The following is a 17,233-nucleotide window of genomic DNA, read 5'->3' as shown; positions in this document are numbered from 1 at the left end:
AGTCATCCGGGAGGGGCTCAGAGTCGAGCCGCTTCTCCTCCACATCGAGAGGAGCCAGATGAGGTGGCTTGGGCATCTGATTCGGATGCCTCCTGAACGCCTCCCCGGTGAGGTGTTCCGGTCATGTCCCACCGGGAGGAGACCCCGAAGAAGACCCAGGACACGCTGGAGAGACTATGTCACCCAGCTTGCCTGGGAACGACTCGGGATCCCCCGGGGAGAGCTGGAAGAAGTAGCTAGGGAGAGGGAAGTCTAGGCTTCCCTGCTAAAGCTGTTGCCCCCGCGACCCGGCCCCGGATAAGCGGTAGATGATGGATGGATGGATGGATGGACAAATTCAGCAGCAAATTGTGGGGATATGCTAACCATCGAAGGAAAAAAAAACGTGGAAAATTTCTGGAATATCGACCCATGGGGAGAAAAGATGAATTAAGATCATTTGCGAAAAAACAGGCAATTAGACTAGCGAAGAAAACCAGAGCAAAGCGACCTCAGGAAGTTGAAATGAATCAGAAGGAACGCACAATCAGCAACGTTTATGCACGGGTAAATATATCACAACTTTTTGATTTCTAATTGTCTGTACATTCCACCGAAATTAAAAGTTCAAACAATACATTTTGTGTTATAAAAACATTCTCTTATGAATAAGTCATACTCCCAATGCAGCAGGCAAGACTAATGTTATCTCTCTTGCAGTATCGTTAGCTTAGTATTGCGAGCATTGCTATTTTGCTGGACTGTGTTCTTTGCACTGTCATGAGTACAATGGCCAGGTATAAGAATCGCGCGGTCCGATTCGAGGTGGCTAGGAATGAGTGAAGTGAGTCTATATTCAAATCTTGTTCATGGATTTAAAACCGCATACCCCCTTTTAAATGAAATATCTCGAAAAATCTCCATCTAAGCAATTTTTTTTAAGAATCCACAGTACTGTTAAATGACTACTGGTTTGGAACACCAGAAAGGCTGAATATGTCAAGTTAAAAAATTCAATCATGACTCCTGTCCAATCAAATTGATTAGTCAGAACTGTTGTATAAATGTGGCCAAAATATTGATGAGATTTGTGCAATGGCATTGCAGGGCCACAGAAAATGCTCCAACAGGTCGCATATGGATGGATATAGGGCCCACAGGCAGTGGGTTGCCCACTGCTTGAATTAATTCCAAATAGCCTCTTGATCCATGCTCTCTCACAACTATTGGTTAAAATCATGTTCTTTATGTATAAGACCTGCATTGCACCACAACTTTGTCCTGACTGGAAGTAGGAAGGCGTTATGTGGTGGGATAGTATGTCAGTGAATGTATAATCTTGTCCCTTATTGTATTTCAAGACATGACTTGTCCTACAAAGATTAACTATAAGAGTGGCTCCTATCAAAGCGCACTCAAATATTATGTAAATGACACTCTCATCTAATTACTGTGCAGGTCTCATCCCCTTATTTTTTCCTTGCAAAGGACACATTGTTTCAAGTGTGCACAAGTCCACTGCTTCACATTCTCTCAAGACATAGCGTTGTAACAGCTCTTGTTTGCTTAACCCGATGCATTCAACATTGACTGTGACCTTGCTGCTGCTTGGGAGAGAAAATGTGCGCGGGCTGAAATGATTCACGGCCACAAAACTTAAGTCTGCACCTTTAACTGCTGTAATCGATTACATTCATTCTCCATAATAACCTTATCGTAGGTCGTTACACTCCCCTTTCGCCAGTGGGTCTTCTTTTGTTTGCCTCTCTCTCTCTCTCTCTCTCTCTCTCTCTCTCTCTCTCTCTTTCACACACACACACACACACACACACACACACACACACACACGCACAGGTAAAGTGAGGACATACCATCAGACGAAATATCTTCAAAACAAAAGCCAGTCTGAAGTCGGGGTTGGATAGCTTTTGTACTCCGGTGCCACAACTGATTTTTAGAATGGAGAGAAAGGCAAAACATAGTGTGTTTCTGCTCACCTTTCTATGCCACTAACTTGTAGTGACAGACAGAACAAATACATTTGATTCTATTGGATGACAGAAAGTAAATGATTGACACATGTCCACTTTTTATGTCCTTTTTTTTGGTGGCATCTCGTGAGATTTTTCAAGCTTAAAACATGTGCTAACTAAAGTTTGGCAATCATTGATTTACCATGTGTGTGTCTGCAATTGACCAAAAATCAGTCCAGGATGTCTCCACTGCCTTTTGCCCAAAATCAGGTGAGAAGACAAAGCTAAATGAATGCCACAAATATTACATGACTCTTGATAAAGTAAATGGCGGGGCGGTTGTAGAACAGCGTGGCCTGTATGTGGATTGTGGGCTATACTTTCCTCATCGCTCCTGTCTGAAAAATTGCAAAAAAATTCACTTTGTTTTGAATTCCAAATCACACCGGATGACTAAATATGCTTCAATGTACCACAGTGTAATATGTAACGTTGGAATGACTCATTAGGAGTAATTCATATTTCAAATAGGTCAGCGATGCCACAGTTGTCAAATGACCCAAGAAGAAAAAGACGCATCATGCCAATGGTAAGGTGTAGTAAGAATATTCCCTTGTAATTTGTAACTTGATCCGAGCCAAAAACACAAAAATAAACACTGCGGTGTACTTGAATAAAAATCCACCAACCCTAGCTTTTAATTAGCTGTTCGCTCGCTCGCTCACTCACTCAGTTTTGTTTCTATTTTATTTTGAAGTGAAATACCGGACGTAAAGTGCAGCTGTTTGCTTCGACCGGTAAAGCTTTTTGCATTGAAAGAAGAACCGGAAGTGGAGGGAGTACTCTCGTTTACTTTACCTTAGCGTCGTTTTTCCCTCCCTCACACACACAAACACTGGGTGAAACAGTCACAAAAACGCTCACACAAAACGGCACGCTGAAGGTGCGTTTGCCCGGAAGGAAGCTCGCACCATGTCTCTCGCAGGTGTCATTGCTGCTGTCAGGACGGGTTGGATGTGTGCGGCGAGCTGCGAGAAAACAATGCCGTCTCACAGCGGAGGAGACATGGATTTGATTTGAAGCTGCCTTCAAATTCGTATGCCGCCGCAGGTATGAATCTCATCTCTTCCAATTCAATTAAAGTAGCTGGATGAAGACGGCGTTTCGTTGACCTGTGGGGCTCTGGTACGGTCGGGAGAGACTGTGGGGACCTTTTAATTAGCCTCAGACTCTCCCCTGGAGGGCTTTTTTTTCATCGACTGCCATTTTCCCGGGAAACCAAGAAAGAATTTAACTTCAGGGATGATGGACTGATGATTATTAATTAATCTCGATGTTTTCTCCAAGGAGGACATTAAACTGTTTGCTGTTTTTTAATTGGATGCACCCTTATCGGAGCTGCAGCAGTAAAAAAATAAAATGGGTAAATACTACACTACTCTTGATACTTGGTCTCCTGTTGACCAATGACAAGAGAAGTCAAAAACCCACAATCTAAGGGCCATTTGATTCGTCTCAAAGTTATGTCTGGCCAGTTGAAATCGTTTTAATGACATTTTAGAAGCACTAAAAGATTACCTTGCACCAACAAACTGGATGTAAACGTCGTGTCCAGACCGCAATCAAATCAATGTTTTCTCCTTGCTCCCAAATCTCAGTCTGCCAGTTTGCATTATGACACTTGTCCTCTAATCATCATCTAAAACGCTTAATACAATGAATTGAACCGTGTTGCCCTGCAGAGGATGATCAGTGCAATGCATCAAAACTAATGGACTGCACATACTCCTCCTGATATCAAGTTGACCATGGGACTAGTCAAAATGTTGCTTTGGTCAGTTGATGTTTCCATGAGGTCCTAAATGAAAACTAAGCCTCCCCTTTGTTTCAATCTGCCTTTTCACCTTGGAGACCACCAACAATCATCGCAGTGGTTCTAATACTGTGGCCCCATAGTTTGCCTTCCTCCTCTTTGGATTTTTACTTGAAGCCTTGGATTTCGTAATAGCAACATGGCATCCCCCCAACGTCAACAACTGCTGCCTCACAACACAGAGGTGAGCTGTGACTCGAGTGGCGAGGGCGTCTCAGTGAGGATTGGGAACAGTGTTAAACACAAGCACGGCGGCGGGCCACTTGTTTCCATCGGGGGAGGATCCAAACACTGCAAGTATAGTATATCCTCCAGCTGCAGTTCCGGGGAGACGGCAGTCAAGAGGACGTTGGTCAAGAGCTTCCGCTCGCAAAGGAGGGTTCCTCAGCTTTTCGAGAGGTCTGCCGGTCACTTGTGGGACCCGAAGTTTGACTCGTCTATCCTGGAAGAGGCATGCCGAGAACGGCGTTTCCCTCAGACACGACGACGTTTCCGCTATGTGCTCTTTTACCTGTCTGCCGCCGCTATCCTCTGGGGATTTTATTTTGCTGCCAACCCATCCCGCTGCAACAGGATGGTCTTTCTGATCCCCACTGCATCCTTTCTCATTTTCTGCTGCCTCCTCTTCATGCTTACTTTTACCAAGTTTTACTCTCGCTGCTACAGTCAAGCATCCCTGTTGCTTATTGTTGTCACCTTCATGCTGACACTGGGCCCTCAGATCCAGACGTCAAGCTTCAGAGATCCGCAGACTCTCGCTGATTTGTTGGATGTAGATAATTTCAGTGGGCTGCCACACAATCTATCCTACGTAAGGATTGTAGATGGTAGCGCCTGCTCCGCCTGTGTCTCCCCTGTCGGTACCTTCTCCCTCTGCATTGAGGGTCTCCTGTTGCTCTACAGTGTCCTGCATGTTCGCCTCTTTGCTTCTGTCCTTCTCGGCTTTCTCTACTCTGTCTGCTTTGAGATTTTGGGCTCATTCCATCTCACCCAGGTGGGTGGCAATTTAAGTTTAGCCCCTGAGAAAGACCTGGATATCCTTGGTTGGTTAGGACCAGCAAAAGCCCTGCTCCACCTGTGCGCGCACGCCATTGGGATCCACCTGTTCATCATGTCTGAAGTGCGGGCACGCAGCACCTTCCTGAAAGTCGGACAAGCTATCATGCACGGCAAGGACCTGGAGGTTGAGAAAGCCTTAAAGGAGCGAATGATCCACTCCGTTATGCCCAGACTCGTGGCAGATGATTTGATGAAGCAAAGTGATGAGGACGCTGGCGACAGTTCGGTGAAGCGATACTCCACAAGCGGAGCTGTTGCTGTCATCTCCAGCCCCAAGAACAATAAACACAAGAAAACCTCCATCCCTCGAGGTCAGATCATCTTCAGACCCTTCAACATGAAAAGGATGGAGCCTGTCAGCATCCTCTTTGCTGATATTGTGGGTTTTACGAAAATGTCGGCCAACAAATCGGCCCATGCGCTAGTGGGCCTTCTCAATGACTTGTTCGGACGTTTCGATCGACTGTGTGAGCTGACCGGCTGTGAGAAGATCAGCACCCTCGGGGACTGCTACTACTGTGTGGCTGGATGTCCTGAACCCAGGCCCGACCATGCGTATTGCTGCGTGGAAATGGGCCTGGGCATGATCCAGGCTATTGAACAGTTCTGCCAGGAGAAGAAGGAAATGGTCAACATGAGGGTGGGCGTCCACACCGGCACCATCCTGTGCGGGATCCTCGGCATGAAGCGCTTCAAGTTTGACGTCTGGTCCAATGACGTCAACTTAGCCAACCTGATGGAGCAACTGGGTGTGGCCGGCAAGGTCCACCTTTCGCAAGCTACCGCCAACTTTCTGGATGACCGCTACCAACGTGAAGACGGCCAGGTCAACGAAAGAATCGGACAGAGTGTGGTTGCCGACCAGCTAAAAGGTAGGTTTCAGTTTTAGCTTGTTTTTGATTGTCCAGCAGTGGCTAGGCCAGAGGTGGGCAAACTACGGTCTGCGGGCCGGATCCGGCCCATTGGTCCTTTTAATCTGGCCCGCCGAAGGTTGGTACACAATTAAGGTTCGATGTGAATGATTTCATTCATTTCATTTGGTCTTGTAATGACAGGTATTTCAACGCCAGGTGGCGCATTGACACTGGCTAAAATAGGTGATCAACAACACTGTTCTCATGAAAAAAAAAACAATGTTAATACTTTCATGCTTTTGTTCTGTTGATGTTTGATATGGACTGTCAAGAAATGCTTTTTTTTTAATATGTACCGTAGCTTATGCTGACCCAGCCCTTCTGTCAAATTTTAAAAGTCAATGTGGCCCCCGAGCCAAAAAGTTGGCCCACCCCTGGACTAGACTATAAACTGCAGCAGTGAGTTACTATTGCACTTTTCATTGGCTACAAAGGTGTTTTTATGTGTCTCGGACAGCTTTCCCCTGGAGGAAAATTGGACATCATCATTCATATAACTGTCCTGTCTTTACTGTGTCCCTGGTGATTTGTTTGATTACAGTCCTCATTGCTTGCAATGTGTCCAGTTTCTATGCTATTTTTAGATATCGTTCGGAATCAGTGTAACCGAAGTTTTGCCTTCATCTCGCTGTCTAAACCAAGCTTTGTCCCCAAATTACCAGAATATTTTTGGGCCTATCCTCACCAAATAATGATAAAATAATAAATCATTTTTAAGCCTCGCAACGTATACTGTTATCACCCAGAAGGACTTTTTAGTTGCCCTTATATTTCAAATTCCTTTCATTTAGTGATTATCTCCAATTTTGTTTCCAGGAATTTAGACATTGATTCACATTGATGAAATGTACACCAATTAGCTTCTATCGGTGTCGACGTCAGTTTGCAATGATGCTGAAAGAGCCTTTTGGTTGCCAGCTTGGGCAAGGTGATTTATGGGACTCCATCTCCCCTCATCTCTTCGATTACTGAGCGACGACGGCTTTTGGGCTAGCTACCGTTATTTTCTTCCTCTTTTAGACCGAGGATGAATGTGTCGGATGGTGTTATAACCTCCAACACCAACCTCCAGTACCTCTCCTCCACCATGTATTCAGTTTCCAACTTAAGATTGATCCTCTTCCTGAAGATTTGCGGAGCTGGTGAGAGAGCTGGCTGTCGGGAGGGAGCTTTTCCTCACAAAAAAATAAAAATAAAACTGTCTCGAGAAGTCGGTGTAAATCCCTCAGGTAGCGCTACAGCCGGGATTGGATTCCCAAATGTGAACGATCCCATTTTACCCGACTGAGACATAAATTACGATGACCTACACTCAGCGGCCTCATTTGGCGCACCTGCACATTTGGAGAGATCCAGCAAAGGAGGTCCATCCATTTTCTATATTACTTAACCTCATTAGGGTCACGGGTGAGTTAGAGACTTTCCCACTTTGGGCGAGAGGCAGATACGTCCTGATTTGGTGGCTAGCCAATCGCGGGAGTAAAAAAAAGATTTATAACCAAATTTGGCCTTTTACAAGATAATGCTTCTTTTTCATTGACTTCGGTGTCTTGTACTGATCCACCTCAACAAATCACTTTGTGTGTTTTGATTCAGGATTTTTTTTGCTGAAGTTGGTTATGGCTATTTGTGGGTCGTCATAGCCAAGAATGAGAGGCAACTTTTTGTGGTCGGTTGAGTTTCACTCGTGTTGGCAGTTGAAGGTTGCCCTGGGACCTTTTGGTTTAACAGACATGAAGTGCGGTCCCCCCCAGTCGTTTGACAGAATGTCTCTCTCTCAGCCAAGACTTTTTCTGTCGCTCTTTCATCGATTATTGTGGGACATAAGTCAAGAAAAGGAAGGGAGAAAAAAAGCTTAGACTGTCAACATGAACTTGTTACCTTGTTTGATGGTCACCACAAAGAACCTTGACATTTGAGCCATGAGTCATCCAAGGAGCATTTGTTTCCAGATTACATTAAATTGTTTGGGTGGTATTGGTGAAATCTGTAAAAGAGATTAAGAGCATCTGTTCTTTGTTTCTGGACGAGCTCTAATGTCTTGCCTGTTTGAGAACTCTTATGCATTGCCAGAATCTTCTTGTTTTTGTCTTCCGAGAAGTAGAGTTCAATTCAAAAAGTCGTCTGAGTTGGAGCAGGAAACGACGAAACTTGACAAAACCTGCGACAACTACGCCATGTTCAACAGTCAGGAAATAATGGTCCACTGAGCATCTTGGGTTATTGGCACAACACGCCAGTTGAAGCCTACTGACTCGACTCGAGAAATGGTTGTAGACCTTGTTTTTGCCAATAGAAAAGTAGTAATCACAAGACGAGCCGTGCTGATCAGAGTACGTCGGGTGCTGCAGATAAGGCGCCAGTTTTGTCACTCGCTTCCATGAATAAAAATAACAAACCGCTTCAGAGCCCAAATGAAATATTCTGATGGGCATTTTCATTCAATTCGTTCACACTTGTCAGCTCTCTTGTATAATTTGGCCTACTCTTTTCTAAATCGTATGTACGGCTCCTCTCAAGGAAGAGTGTGATCTCACATTCCCTTTGAAATTCGAAGCGTGACCTTTGCTGGCTTCGCTGCTGAGGGAGTTGCGTCAAATATTTCCCTACCCGACCCGCTCGCTCCTCTCTGTGCCATTAGGGAGGTTTCTAATTAGACAAGATTCACTAATCTTCATAGGAAAAGGGATTAATGCTAGCTGTTTGCATATATCGTGTTCTCCTGACCCCCGAAACACCCTGACTGGCAGCTGTTTTATTGAGATTGAATCACATTGATTGCCTACCGTGATGCTTTTCAGAGATTCTGACAAGGCTGTCATTTGTGCCAACAATAACTTTGAATGCTTTGTGATTTTGGTTCATCAGAGGAAGTAATTGTGTGTCATTTCACTGTGCTTTTTTTTTTCTTTTGGCACACATACTCACTCATGTCTGTCCCCTCGACTGATAAATTCTTCTCCATTTGGGATGTCCTGTCAGTCATTCGTGCGCGTTGTATCGTTTGCTCCAGGCGCATTGGTTCGTTCTGTATAATTGGTGCTACCTGTGAACTTGACACCGATTCATGAGGCCAATTTGGAGAAACTCGCCCAAACAATTTATTCCAAACTGGGATTTGAACGATGAATCTTTTGTTTGTCAGTTGTCAGCATAATTCCTCTCAGCCGTACTGGCCCTACATCTAGAACAGTGGTTTTTTAGAGGCACCGAACCCTACCAGTTATTATGCACATTCACTGAACCCTTCATGAGTGAAAAAGAAATATATATTTTTTTTACAAATTCAAGATATATTTTTTTTTAAACAGAAAAAGTTAACATTTCAAGGGATAAGTATATATTTTTTAATTGAACGACATACAGTACTATCACAACAGTCACACGTTGACAACGAAGTGAACTAAATTTCCTGCAGCACTGATTGGACAAGCAATGGAATCTGATAATCTGCAGCCAGTGACGGCCAAGCGGGCGTGTCATAACTAATTGAGATGTTGAGTCCGGTGTGTCTTGCCCTCCATGGCAGAGGCTCCATCAAACCCCTGAGACCGACTCACCGAACCCCTGGGGTTCGATTGAACCCAGGTTAAGAACCTCTGGTCTACAATCATCACCGAAAAGACGTGGGGAAATTGTCCCTTTTTTTTTCTCCAGGTCACTGACATAGGAGGTGAAAAAGAAGGGCTGGTTTGCCACCTCTGTTCGAGTTCATCTGAAATATGTTGGATTGGTTTGAGGTTGGGCGGCCCGGTGTTCAAGTGGTTAGCACGTCGACCTCACAGTGCAGAGGTACCAGGTTCAATTCCAGCTCCGGCCTTTCTGTGTGGAGTTTGCATGTTCTCCCCGTGCCTGCGTGGGTTTTGTGTGGGTAATCCGGTTTCCTCCCACATTCACATGCGTGGCAGGTTAATGAAACACTCTAAATTGTCCCTAGATGTGAATGTGAGCACAGATGGTTGTTTGTCTCTGTGTGCTCTGCGATTGGCTGGCAACCAGTTCAGGGTGTCCCCCGCCTACTGCCCGAAGACAGCTGGGATAGGCTCCAGCACGCCCCGTGACCCTTGTGAGAATAAAGCGGTTCAGAAAATGGATGGAAGGATGGATGGTTTGAGGTCAGACCTCTTGAGAACTTATCAAAATGTCCATATCTTCATGGTCTTCGCTTTGTTGGTAGCATGGCGTTGTCGACAATGGCTTAGTAAGATGAAGATTTCACTTTCAGGAGTAACTAATGCCCAGCGTGGTACCGATTCGACCACACAAAGCTCTGCTCCAAATACTTTTCCATCAGCAAAACCAAGTATGATGAACTATTTTATAGTTGTTTGTCATCCTCTATAGTGAAGTGTGCACACTACCAGCCTTTTGGTCTACTGTGGTTTGATATTCGTGTCATGCTCATGAGTGAATTTCTCTCTTCTGAGAGGATTGGTTTCTTTGAAAAGAGAAAAACATTGCTAAAGTACAAAGATTGTTGCTGTCGTGCCGGGATTACACTGACACGGCATCGCTGTGAAGACACTGATGGTTTCCTACCTGACAGGGAATTGGACACTTTCACACTGCCCTGCATGTTGTATCTCATCCCAGGTATTTTGCAGCCTGCAGCCGCCCCATGAAATGCATATTACCAGGCTTGATTAGCAGATTAATATTACATGGGATGCGTTAAAGGGGACGTTGCCTGTAGGATCCATCGGCCAAAGTACAGGACAATATGCGCTTCTTTGGGATGCCTCGTCACGCTCCATAAACACGCGTGGAGCCATTACGACAAGGGTGGAAAGCACTACACGGTGTGACGATAAGGTAGATTTATAGAGCTGCAGTCATTTAGTCTTGCTGCAGTGTCGCACTGTTACTCGGCAGATTGGACGGCCTGTTCTTTTTTCTTTTTCGGGAGGGCTGCGCAAGAGGCGCCAATTGCTTCTATGGGAAACAATTTGCAATCAGAGGGGTGTTGGGATTTGTAAAGATCAAGAGAGGACAATTAGAATCACTTTTGAGTTGCTATGTTGGCTCCCTGCTGAGTAGTCGTGTATCGACGCAAACCTCTCCAAGCGGTGCTATGGGCGCTACGTTGTAGTGTCCTGTATATCGAATGTGACATCGGAGGTGACGCCCCCCCTGCCCTCACCTCCACCCACCGCTGTCTGTCTGATAAAGGCTGACATGCCTTCGAAATGCAAAACATGTACGATGGGAAGCAAAAAATACCGTGCTGAAGATGTCTACTTTTGACGGCTGCAAATCTTGGCTTTTAATATTGTTAATGGACATCATTTTACAGCGCCAGTCCACAGTCCCACTTGATGTTTTAAGTGGCCATTTACACTTGATCGTTTTGAACTGATGAAAAAAAAAGACAGTAACGTTTCCCATGTCTCTTTTTATGACAGTGTAGTTTTGGACACAGAAAAGGCAAACCTGTGGGAAAAAAAGTCTCAGTTTTGGAGAACGATTATAGCACCATTTCTGTCTTGATCGAAGGAAGTGTCAAGCCAGTAATTGCAAACATATTTTTGCTTGTGATGTTTGTCTACTGAACCGTGCACTTGTTTGTACAGGAGTCACATTACCAAAACGTGTTTTCATCATATCCACAAACCTTTTCATCCGCATTCTGTCCATCTCGAGTCCATGGCCAACAATGGGTAAAAATGAAAAATTCCGATCAATCTCTTGGTGGCCCGGTAGACCAGTGGTTAGCGGGTCGACCTCACAGTGAAGAGGTACCGGGTTCAATTCCCGCTCCGGCCTCCCTGTGTGGAGTTTGCATGTTCTCCCCTTGCCTGCGTGGGTTTTCTCCGGGTACTCTGGTTTCCTCCCACATTCCAAAAACATGCCTGACAGGCTGTTGAACACTCAAAATTGTCCCTCGATGTGAGTGTGAGCGCGGATGGTTGTTCATCTCTGTGTGCTAGCTGTTTGTTTGTTTGTTTGTTTATTGAACATAAAACATATACAGTAATAATTTGACAGAAAATAAGGTAGATAAAAAAGTAAAAAGAAAGAAATCGGTCTTCATTCAACACAGTTATTATGTTCAAGGCAGTAGGATGAAGTAAAAAACGTATCTAGTCCTACCCCGTTATGTGTTTATATCTACTAAATCATTTTTATATCAATCAGAAAAGAAAAAGTAATAAGAAGTCTCCATTAAGGCTTAACCGTGATATTTTTACAACTTTTGGTTTGTATCAGGATTATATACATCCTCACCCTGGCACTCTTGTCAATTTTCTCTTGTATTCATAATGGATATTTCAATACCTTTCTCTATCAACTTAGTTCTGATTTATCATTATATTTAATGTTTAGAATTTATCATTTTAACTCTGATTGATGTAGGTTGTTTGTACTATTTTTTGAATTTGTTTTTGAACTCAGCAAGCGATTTACTCATTTTTAGGTCCGTTTCGAGATTATTCCACAGATTAACACCTTTGCTAGATACACTTCTTTGCTTGATGTTTGTTCTTGTTTTGAGTTTTTTGAATAAGTTGGTACCTCTTAATTCATAGTTGCTTTCTCGAATTTCGAAAAACTTCTGAATGTTTTGGCAGAGCAGGTTATTGTGTGCTTTGTACATTAATTGGGCAATTTTAAAGTCAACCAGGTCATAAAATTTCATCGTATTTAATTTGATAAATGGTGGATTTGTGGATTCCGTATATTTTGATCTATTAATAATTCGAATTGCTTTTTTTGTAGTTTGAGAATAGGGAGTGTGTTTGTTTAGCAGGCATTTCCACACAGTAGGTCATATATGGTAATAATAATGAAGTGTATAATGTGTACAAAGATCTCTTATTTAGCAGTTCCTTGGTTTTGTAGAGGATCCCTACGGTCTTGGCTATTTTTCTTTTTACGTTATCGATATGTGGTTTCCAACATAGTTTTGTGTGTTCTGCGATTGGCTGGCAACCGGTTCAGGGTGTCCCCCGCCTACTGCCCGAAGACAGCTGGGATTGGCTCCAGCACCCCCCGAGACCCATGTGAGGATAAAGCGGATCGGAAAATGACTGAATGAATGAATAAATTACTCTGTAGTGCAGGGGTGCCAAATTTATTTTTGTCGCAGGCCACTTTGGAATGACGTCCTCCCTCGTAGAGACGAGTAAACCGAATAAATGTTTAACGATAACATTGTATAATTACTTGTATACAAAAAAACGATAGTATTTGTTCAATTATTCTTCAAGTGAGTGTAAACCAGGTCGCTAAGTTATTGAAAAATGTAGGTTATTTATTACATATGACAATTTGAAAATTTGGTACAGATTTAAGAAAGGGTCATGGAAGTTGACACATATGATTTGCTTTCGTAGTCAACATAAAATGATGTGTCGGGCCGGATCTGGCCCCCGGGCCTTGACTTTAACAAATGTGCTCCAGGGTTTTTCACATATTATTTTGAAAGGGATCTCGTTGAATGTTATCAACTCATGTTTTAATGCAATCATTATTTTGAGCAAAAAAAAAAAAAAAAAAAAAAATTTTTTTTTTTGTACTTTAGATGGCAACTCTGACTGAGCGCTAGTTTCGTAACAAACGGCTGGTGTTTTTGCAAGTCTATTTGAAAACAGAAGTTGTTTGACAAGCATTGTTGTCTGACTTTGAAAAACAGTTTTACTCCTATGTTGACTCATTTGTAGGTTATTCTTCTGTGCCGGTTTTGACTGCTGTTGCTCTCGATTGCATGCAGAAAGTCTGTTGTCACATTTACAAAAGTGCTCAGATGTACTCCGGCCATCACAACCCATCCATATTCCGCCGATGGATGCAAATCCTGACGGCAAAGCGGCAAGTATGATTGTCTGATCTCGTACAGAGAAAAGAAAATGGATGTGCGGTGGAGACTTGGGACGGGAGATGGATCAGTCTCCGGTTCATCATGTTCAGGGTTGTTGTGCAGCTCCACCTGCCTCGTTCATTCACACGCACACACACACACACGCATCAACTTTAATCCAGCATTGCGTCCGGGGCCCGCCCCGTCTAATCGCTGTGGCAACGGACAATTAAAGGAGCTGAAAGGACAAGGCTCTTACTGGGTGATAAGAGGGGAAGGATGGATGACTTTATTAATTCGAAGGCAGGAGGGGCATTGGTGCAAAACCAGATTTCTTTCTGTCTAACTTGTATTTTCACATATAATACAAAGCAGTATTAATTTATTTAACTGCACAAAGTACCTTAAATCTGGGAAGAGGTCAGATGCTCATTAGAAAGGAGGTGTAACACAACCAAACATATGACCTCTTCTCTGCCAGCGCTTTCAAAACAGCTCCCCATCTTGCCCGAGGTTTTAGGGCGTTTTGAATCCTCTTTTCAAGAGCCGCAGGTAGTGTGAACTGAACCAACCAAAAGTGTTTCTGTTCTTTGGTAATCATCAGTCAAACATGGGGGGGGGGGGGGGGGGGGGTCTGACCAAAAAGCAGATAAAAACTAGCTTTTGGCGGAAAAAAAGACACGGCGACTGGAACAGTGACTGATGCTGTTTTTAATTTTAAAGACTAAGAAAGGACTTTTGATGGCAAAGTGATAATTTATTTTACAACTTCTAAATGCTTACTCACCACACAACTCTCGTTGAATGGCAGCGGCTTTTTATATACGATTTCCCATTCATTACATGAACCTCTGTTTTGTCACCATTGCAGCACACACTTTCGGTTAAGTCACGAGATAAATTTTATTTAAAGCATCAATGGGGGTCATTTTTTGTTGTTGTTTTTGTGTTTGTTGTTGCATCGTGTGGACCAGATGTGGATTGTTTTTCAGCTTTTTTTTTGGCCACGACATTCATCGAGGAGGAGACTCTGCTTGGTGGTTGCGCCTTTTCGGCAGCATGGGTATACCAGCACTGTTTTTGATTGGGAGGAATGTCAGTGCCATTTGACAGTCATTGCTGGACAGCTCTGGGGCGCTTATGGGGGTTTTTTTGCGCCTGTAATGGGCAGCATTTTACACAGCTTCGCTTTGTTCAGCGGAGAGATTGGTGCTGTTGGATGGTCGGCGGCTGGATGGGTGCAAGGCTGAGAAGCCGACTATGAGAAGAAAGGAGCGTCAGCGCAGAGTGCCGATGCGGATGTGGAATTGGGAGTCGCGGCTTGGAGTTGAAGCGGATTACGTTGGACAGGAGATGTGAGCCAATCTCTTTTCGTCAATGGACGCTACAGCTTTGTGTTTGCTTTCAAGACTTAGCTTGTAGCAGACGTGTGCACATTTTCAGCATGACGTCTCTGATCCACTGGTGAAAGAACACTTTGATACTCTCGGAGCTCTTTCCTCTATAACTGCTTCAAACAACAAAGAGTATGCAGAAAAGTGGTTAAGATTGAATGACTGTCTGTGTCTTATGTGTTGTGTTGTGTAATTTTGTTCTTTTGACTTCAAAGATGGCGGTGCGAGAGTGGCTGCCTTTCCAGCAGCTCCTATATTTTGTTCTTCTACTTCTTCCTTTTGTAACTTCACTGCTGTGAATTGGGAATTTCTCCATTGTGAGACTGATTTCTTATTTTATTTTCATATAATCAATAACAACCTTATTGTCAACCAATCTGCCGCTTCCTTTACCCCGATGCACTCGTGAGGTTGACAGCGGCGTGACTTGAACCGTACATGTCGCCGAGCTCACCTCGCGGCCTTGAAGATGCTCGCGGGATGAATGGCGATCATGACTCATTGACGCAGCCTAAGCTTTTCTCCTATTGTGATCAAGGGCGCAGAAAATGTCACTGCACACATACACGCGCGGTAGCTTTTACTGATCGTGACGGATAGCTCTCTCGCTCTTGAGGTGACATGCACACACAATCCATAGAAGCTCAGCGCCCACTCACTTGCATGCCTTCGCTTAGATTCTGCACTTAGATGCCAACTCCCACTCGTGCAGCCCCACCCCGCCAATGTTTGCGGCTGCAGTGAGTCATTAATGCGGACGGCAGGAAGAGTGTGCATGTGTGATAAATGGCTCTGTCAATTATGAATGAGGGGAGATGACAAGGGGGAGCCGGTTCATCTTGACGCGCACTTATGCACTGTCCGAGCACGGAGGGACCTATGGTGTTTGCAAAGTGTGATCTTTGCCGTGAGTTATTTGGTTGAGAAACATTCCGTTTGTGAAACTGCTGTTCGATTCCGGCACCGGCCTTCCTGTGTGGAGTTTGTATGTTCTCCCCGTGCCTACGTGGGTTTTCTCCAGGTATGCCGGTTTTCTCCAAAATTCCAAAAACATGCATAGGAGGTAAATGGAAAACTCTAAATTGTCTCTCGGTGTGAGTGTGAGTGCGACTGGTCGTTCGTCTCTGTGTGCCCTGCGATTGACTGGCGACCAGTTGAGGGTGTTCCCTACCTAATGCCCGATGACAGCTGGGATAGGTTCCAGCACGCCCGCGACCCTCATGAGGGTAAGTGGATTGGAAAATGGATGGATTGATTGAAGTTAACAGCATGGAACGGCTCTCCTGTGTCTCCTTCCAGCTGTCACCTGCTCCCCCGTCCACATTCAGTCGCTCGGCGGCCCCTTCGCTGTCGTTTCTTCGGACTTCTTCCTGACATACTACCTGTGTGTGTGTGTGTGTGTGTGTGTGTGTGTGTGTGTGTTTGTGTGCCAAGGACCTGATGAAATATTCCCAGCAGAGGTCCTTCCCTCACCTTTGATCACTTACACTATGCGCCCATGTTCCAATTCCATTTGGCACTCATGTAGCCATCCATGGCCGTGTCCTGCAAGTAAAAGGCCTCAGGTTAAATTTTTCCTACTCTTTAAATAAGGTGGCCTGACGCGCGTGACACCTAGCCCCCCCCCCCCACCTCACCCCCCGCTCACTGCGCTGTGGCTGTTTCCTAATGAAAGGCTCACTGTGTTTACTGCTGTGGGGTGAGTTTTTATGCCAATAAAGGCAGCGAGGCTGTTGGGCAAAGTGTCTCCGATGCCAAAAAAAGGGCCAGCAGTTAAATGAAATTACTCGAAATGAAAAGAGGCTCAAACACCAAAGCGGTTTTATAGATTGACACGAAATTCAGAGGCACGAAAAAGTCTCCAAAACGACCCAAGCCCTGAAAACAAAGTTGGCCATAATGATTTGAAGCGGACATTTTTGCCACGTTAATTCCTCCATAGCAATTTGCCCTAAGTGGGGGATTTGAAACTACGATCCGTCATGCCTTGTCAAGATGTCAATCGACAATATGAGTCGTAAATGTGCCCGCATTTCCCACCAGCACGCAGGAAACCGCCTTGGAAAATGAGGCAGAATGATTTTGTCATGATTCAAATTGGGTCTCTTTAACATATAGAAGAGAACTTGATTTACAGCCGTTTGTTTCACTCACATGCACACAAAAAAAAAGTCTGTCAGGGGAATGGCTTACAATGTGACAGCAGCAACTGCTTAATTATACAGCGAGATGTCTTTGTCAAA

At 44.4% G+C, this 17,233-nt stretch overlaps 1 protein-coding gene and 1 long non-coding RNA gene across 2 annotated transcripts in view; one reads left to right on the top strand and one right to left on the bottom strand.

Annotated features, from left to right (window-relative positions):
- The window catches only part of LOC127590301 (uncharacterized), a 56,872-nt gene that overhangs the window by 19,388 nt on the left and 20,251 nt on the right, over positions 1-17,233 (bottom strand). The window lies entirely within an intron of this gene.
- LOC127590170 (adenylate cyclase type 9-like) overlaps positions 2,805-17,233 on the top strand; it is a 40,310-nt gene continuing 25,881 nt past the window's right edge. Inside the window, 1 exon segment of the mRNA XM_052049618.1 lies at positions 2,805-5,756. Within this exon segment, the coding sequence (XP_051905578.1) occupies positions 3,965-5,756 (1,792 nt within the window). The 5' untranslated portion in view covers positions 2,805-3,964.

This window comes from Hippocampus zosterae, chromosome 17, assembly GCF_025434085.1.
Source record: "Hippocampus zosterae strain Florida chromosome 17, ASM2543408v3, whole genome shotgun sequence".
In the NCBI taxonomy this organism is placed as follows: Eukaryota; Metazoa; Chordata; class Actinopteri; order Syngnathiformes; family Syngnathidae; genus Hippocampus; species Hippocampus zosterae.
This window is presented reverse-complemented; position numbering and strand designations above follow the sequence as displayed.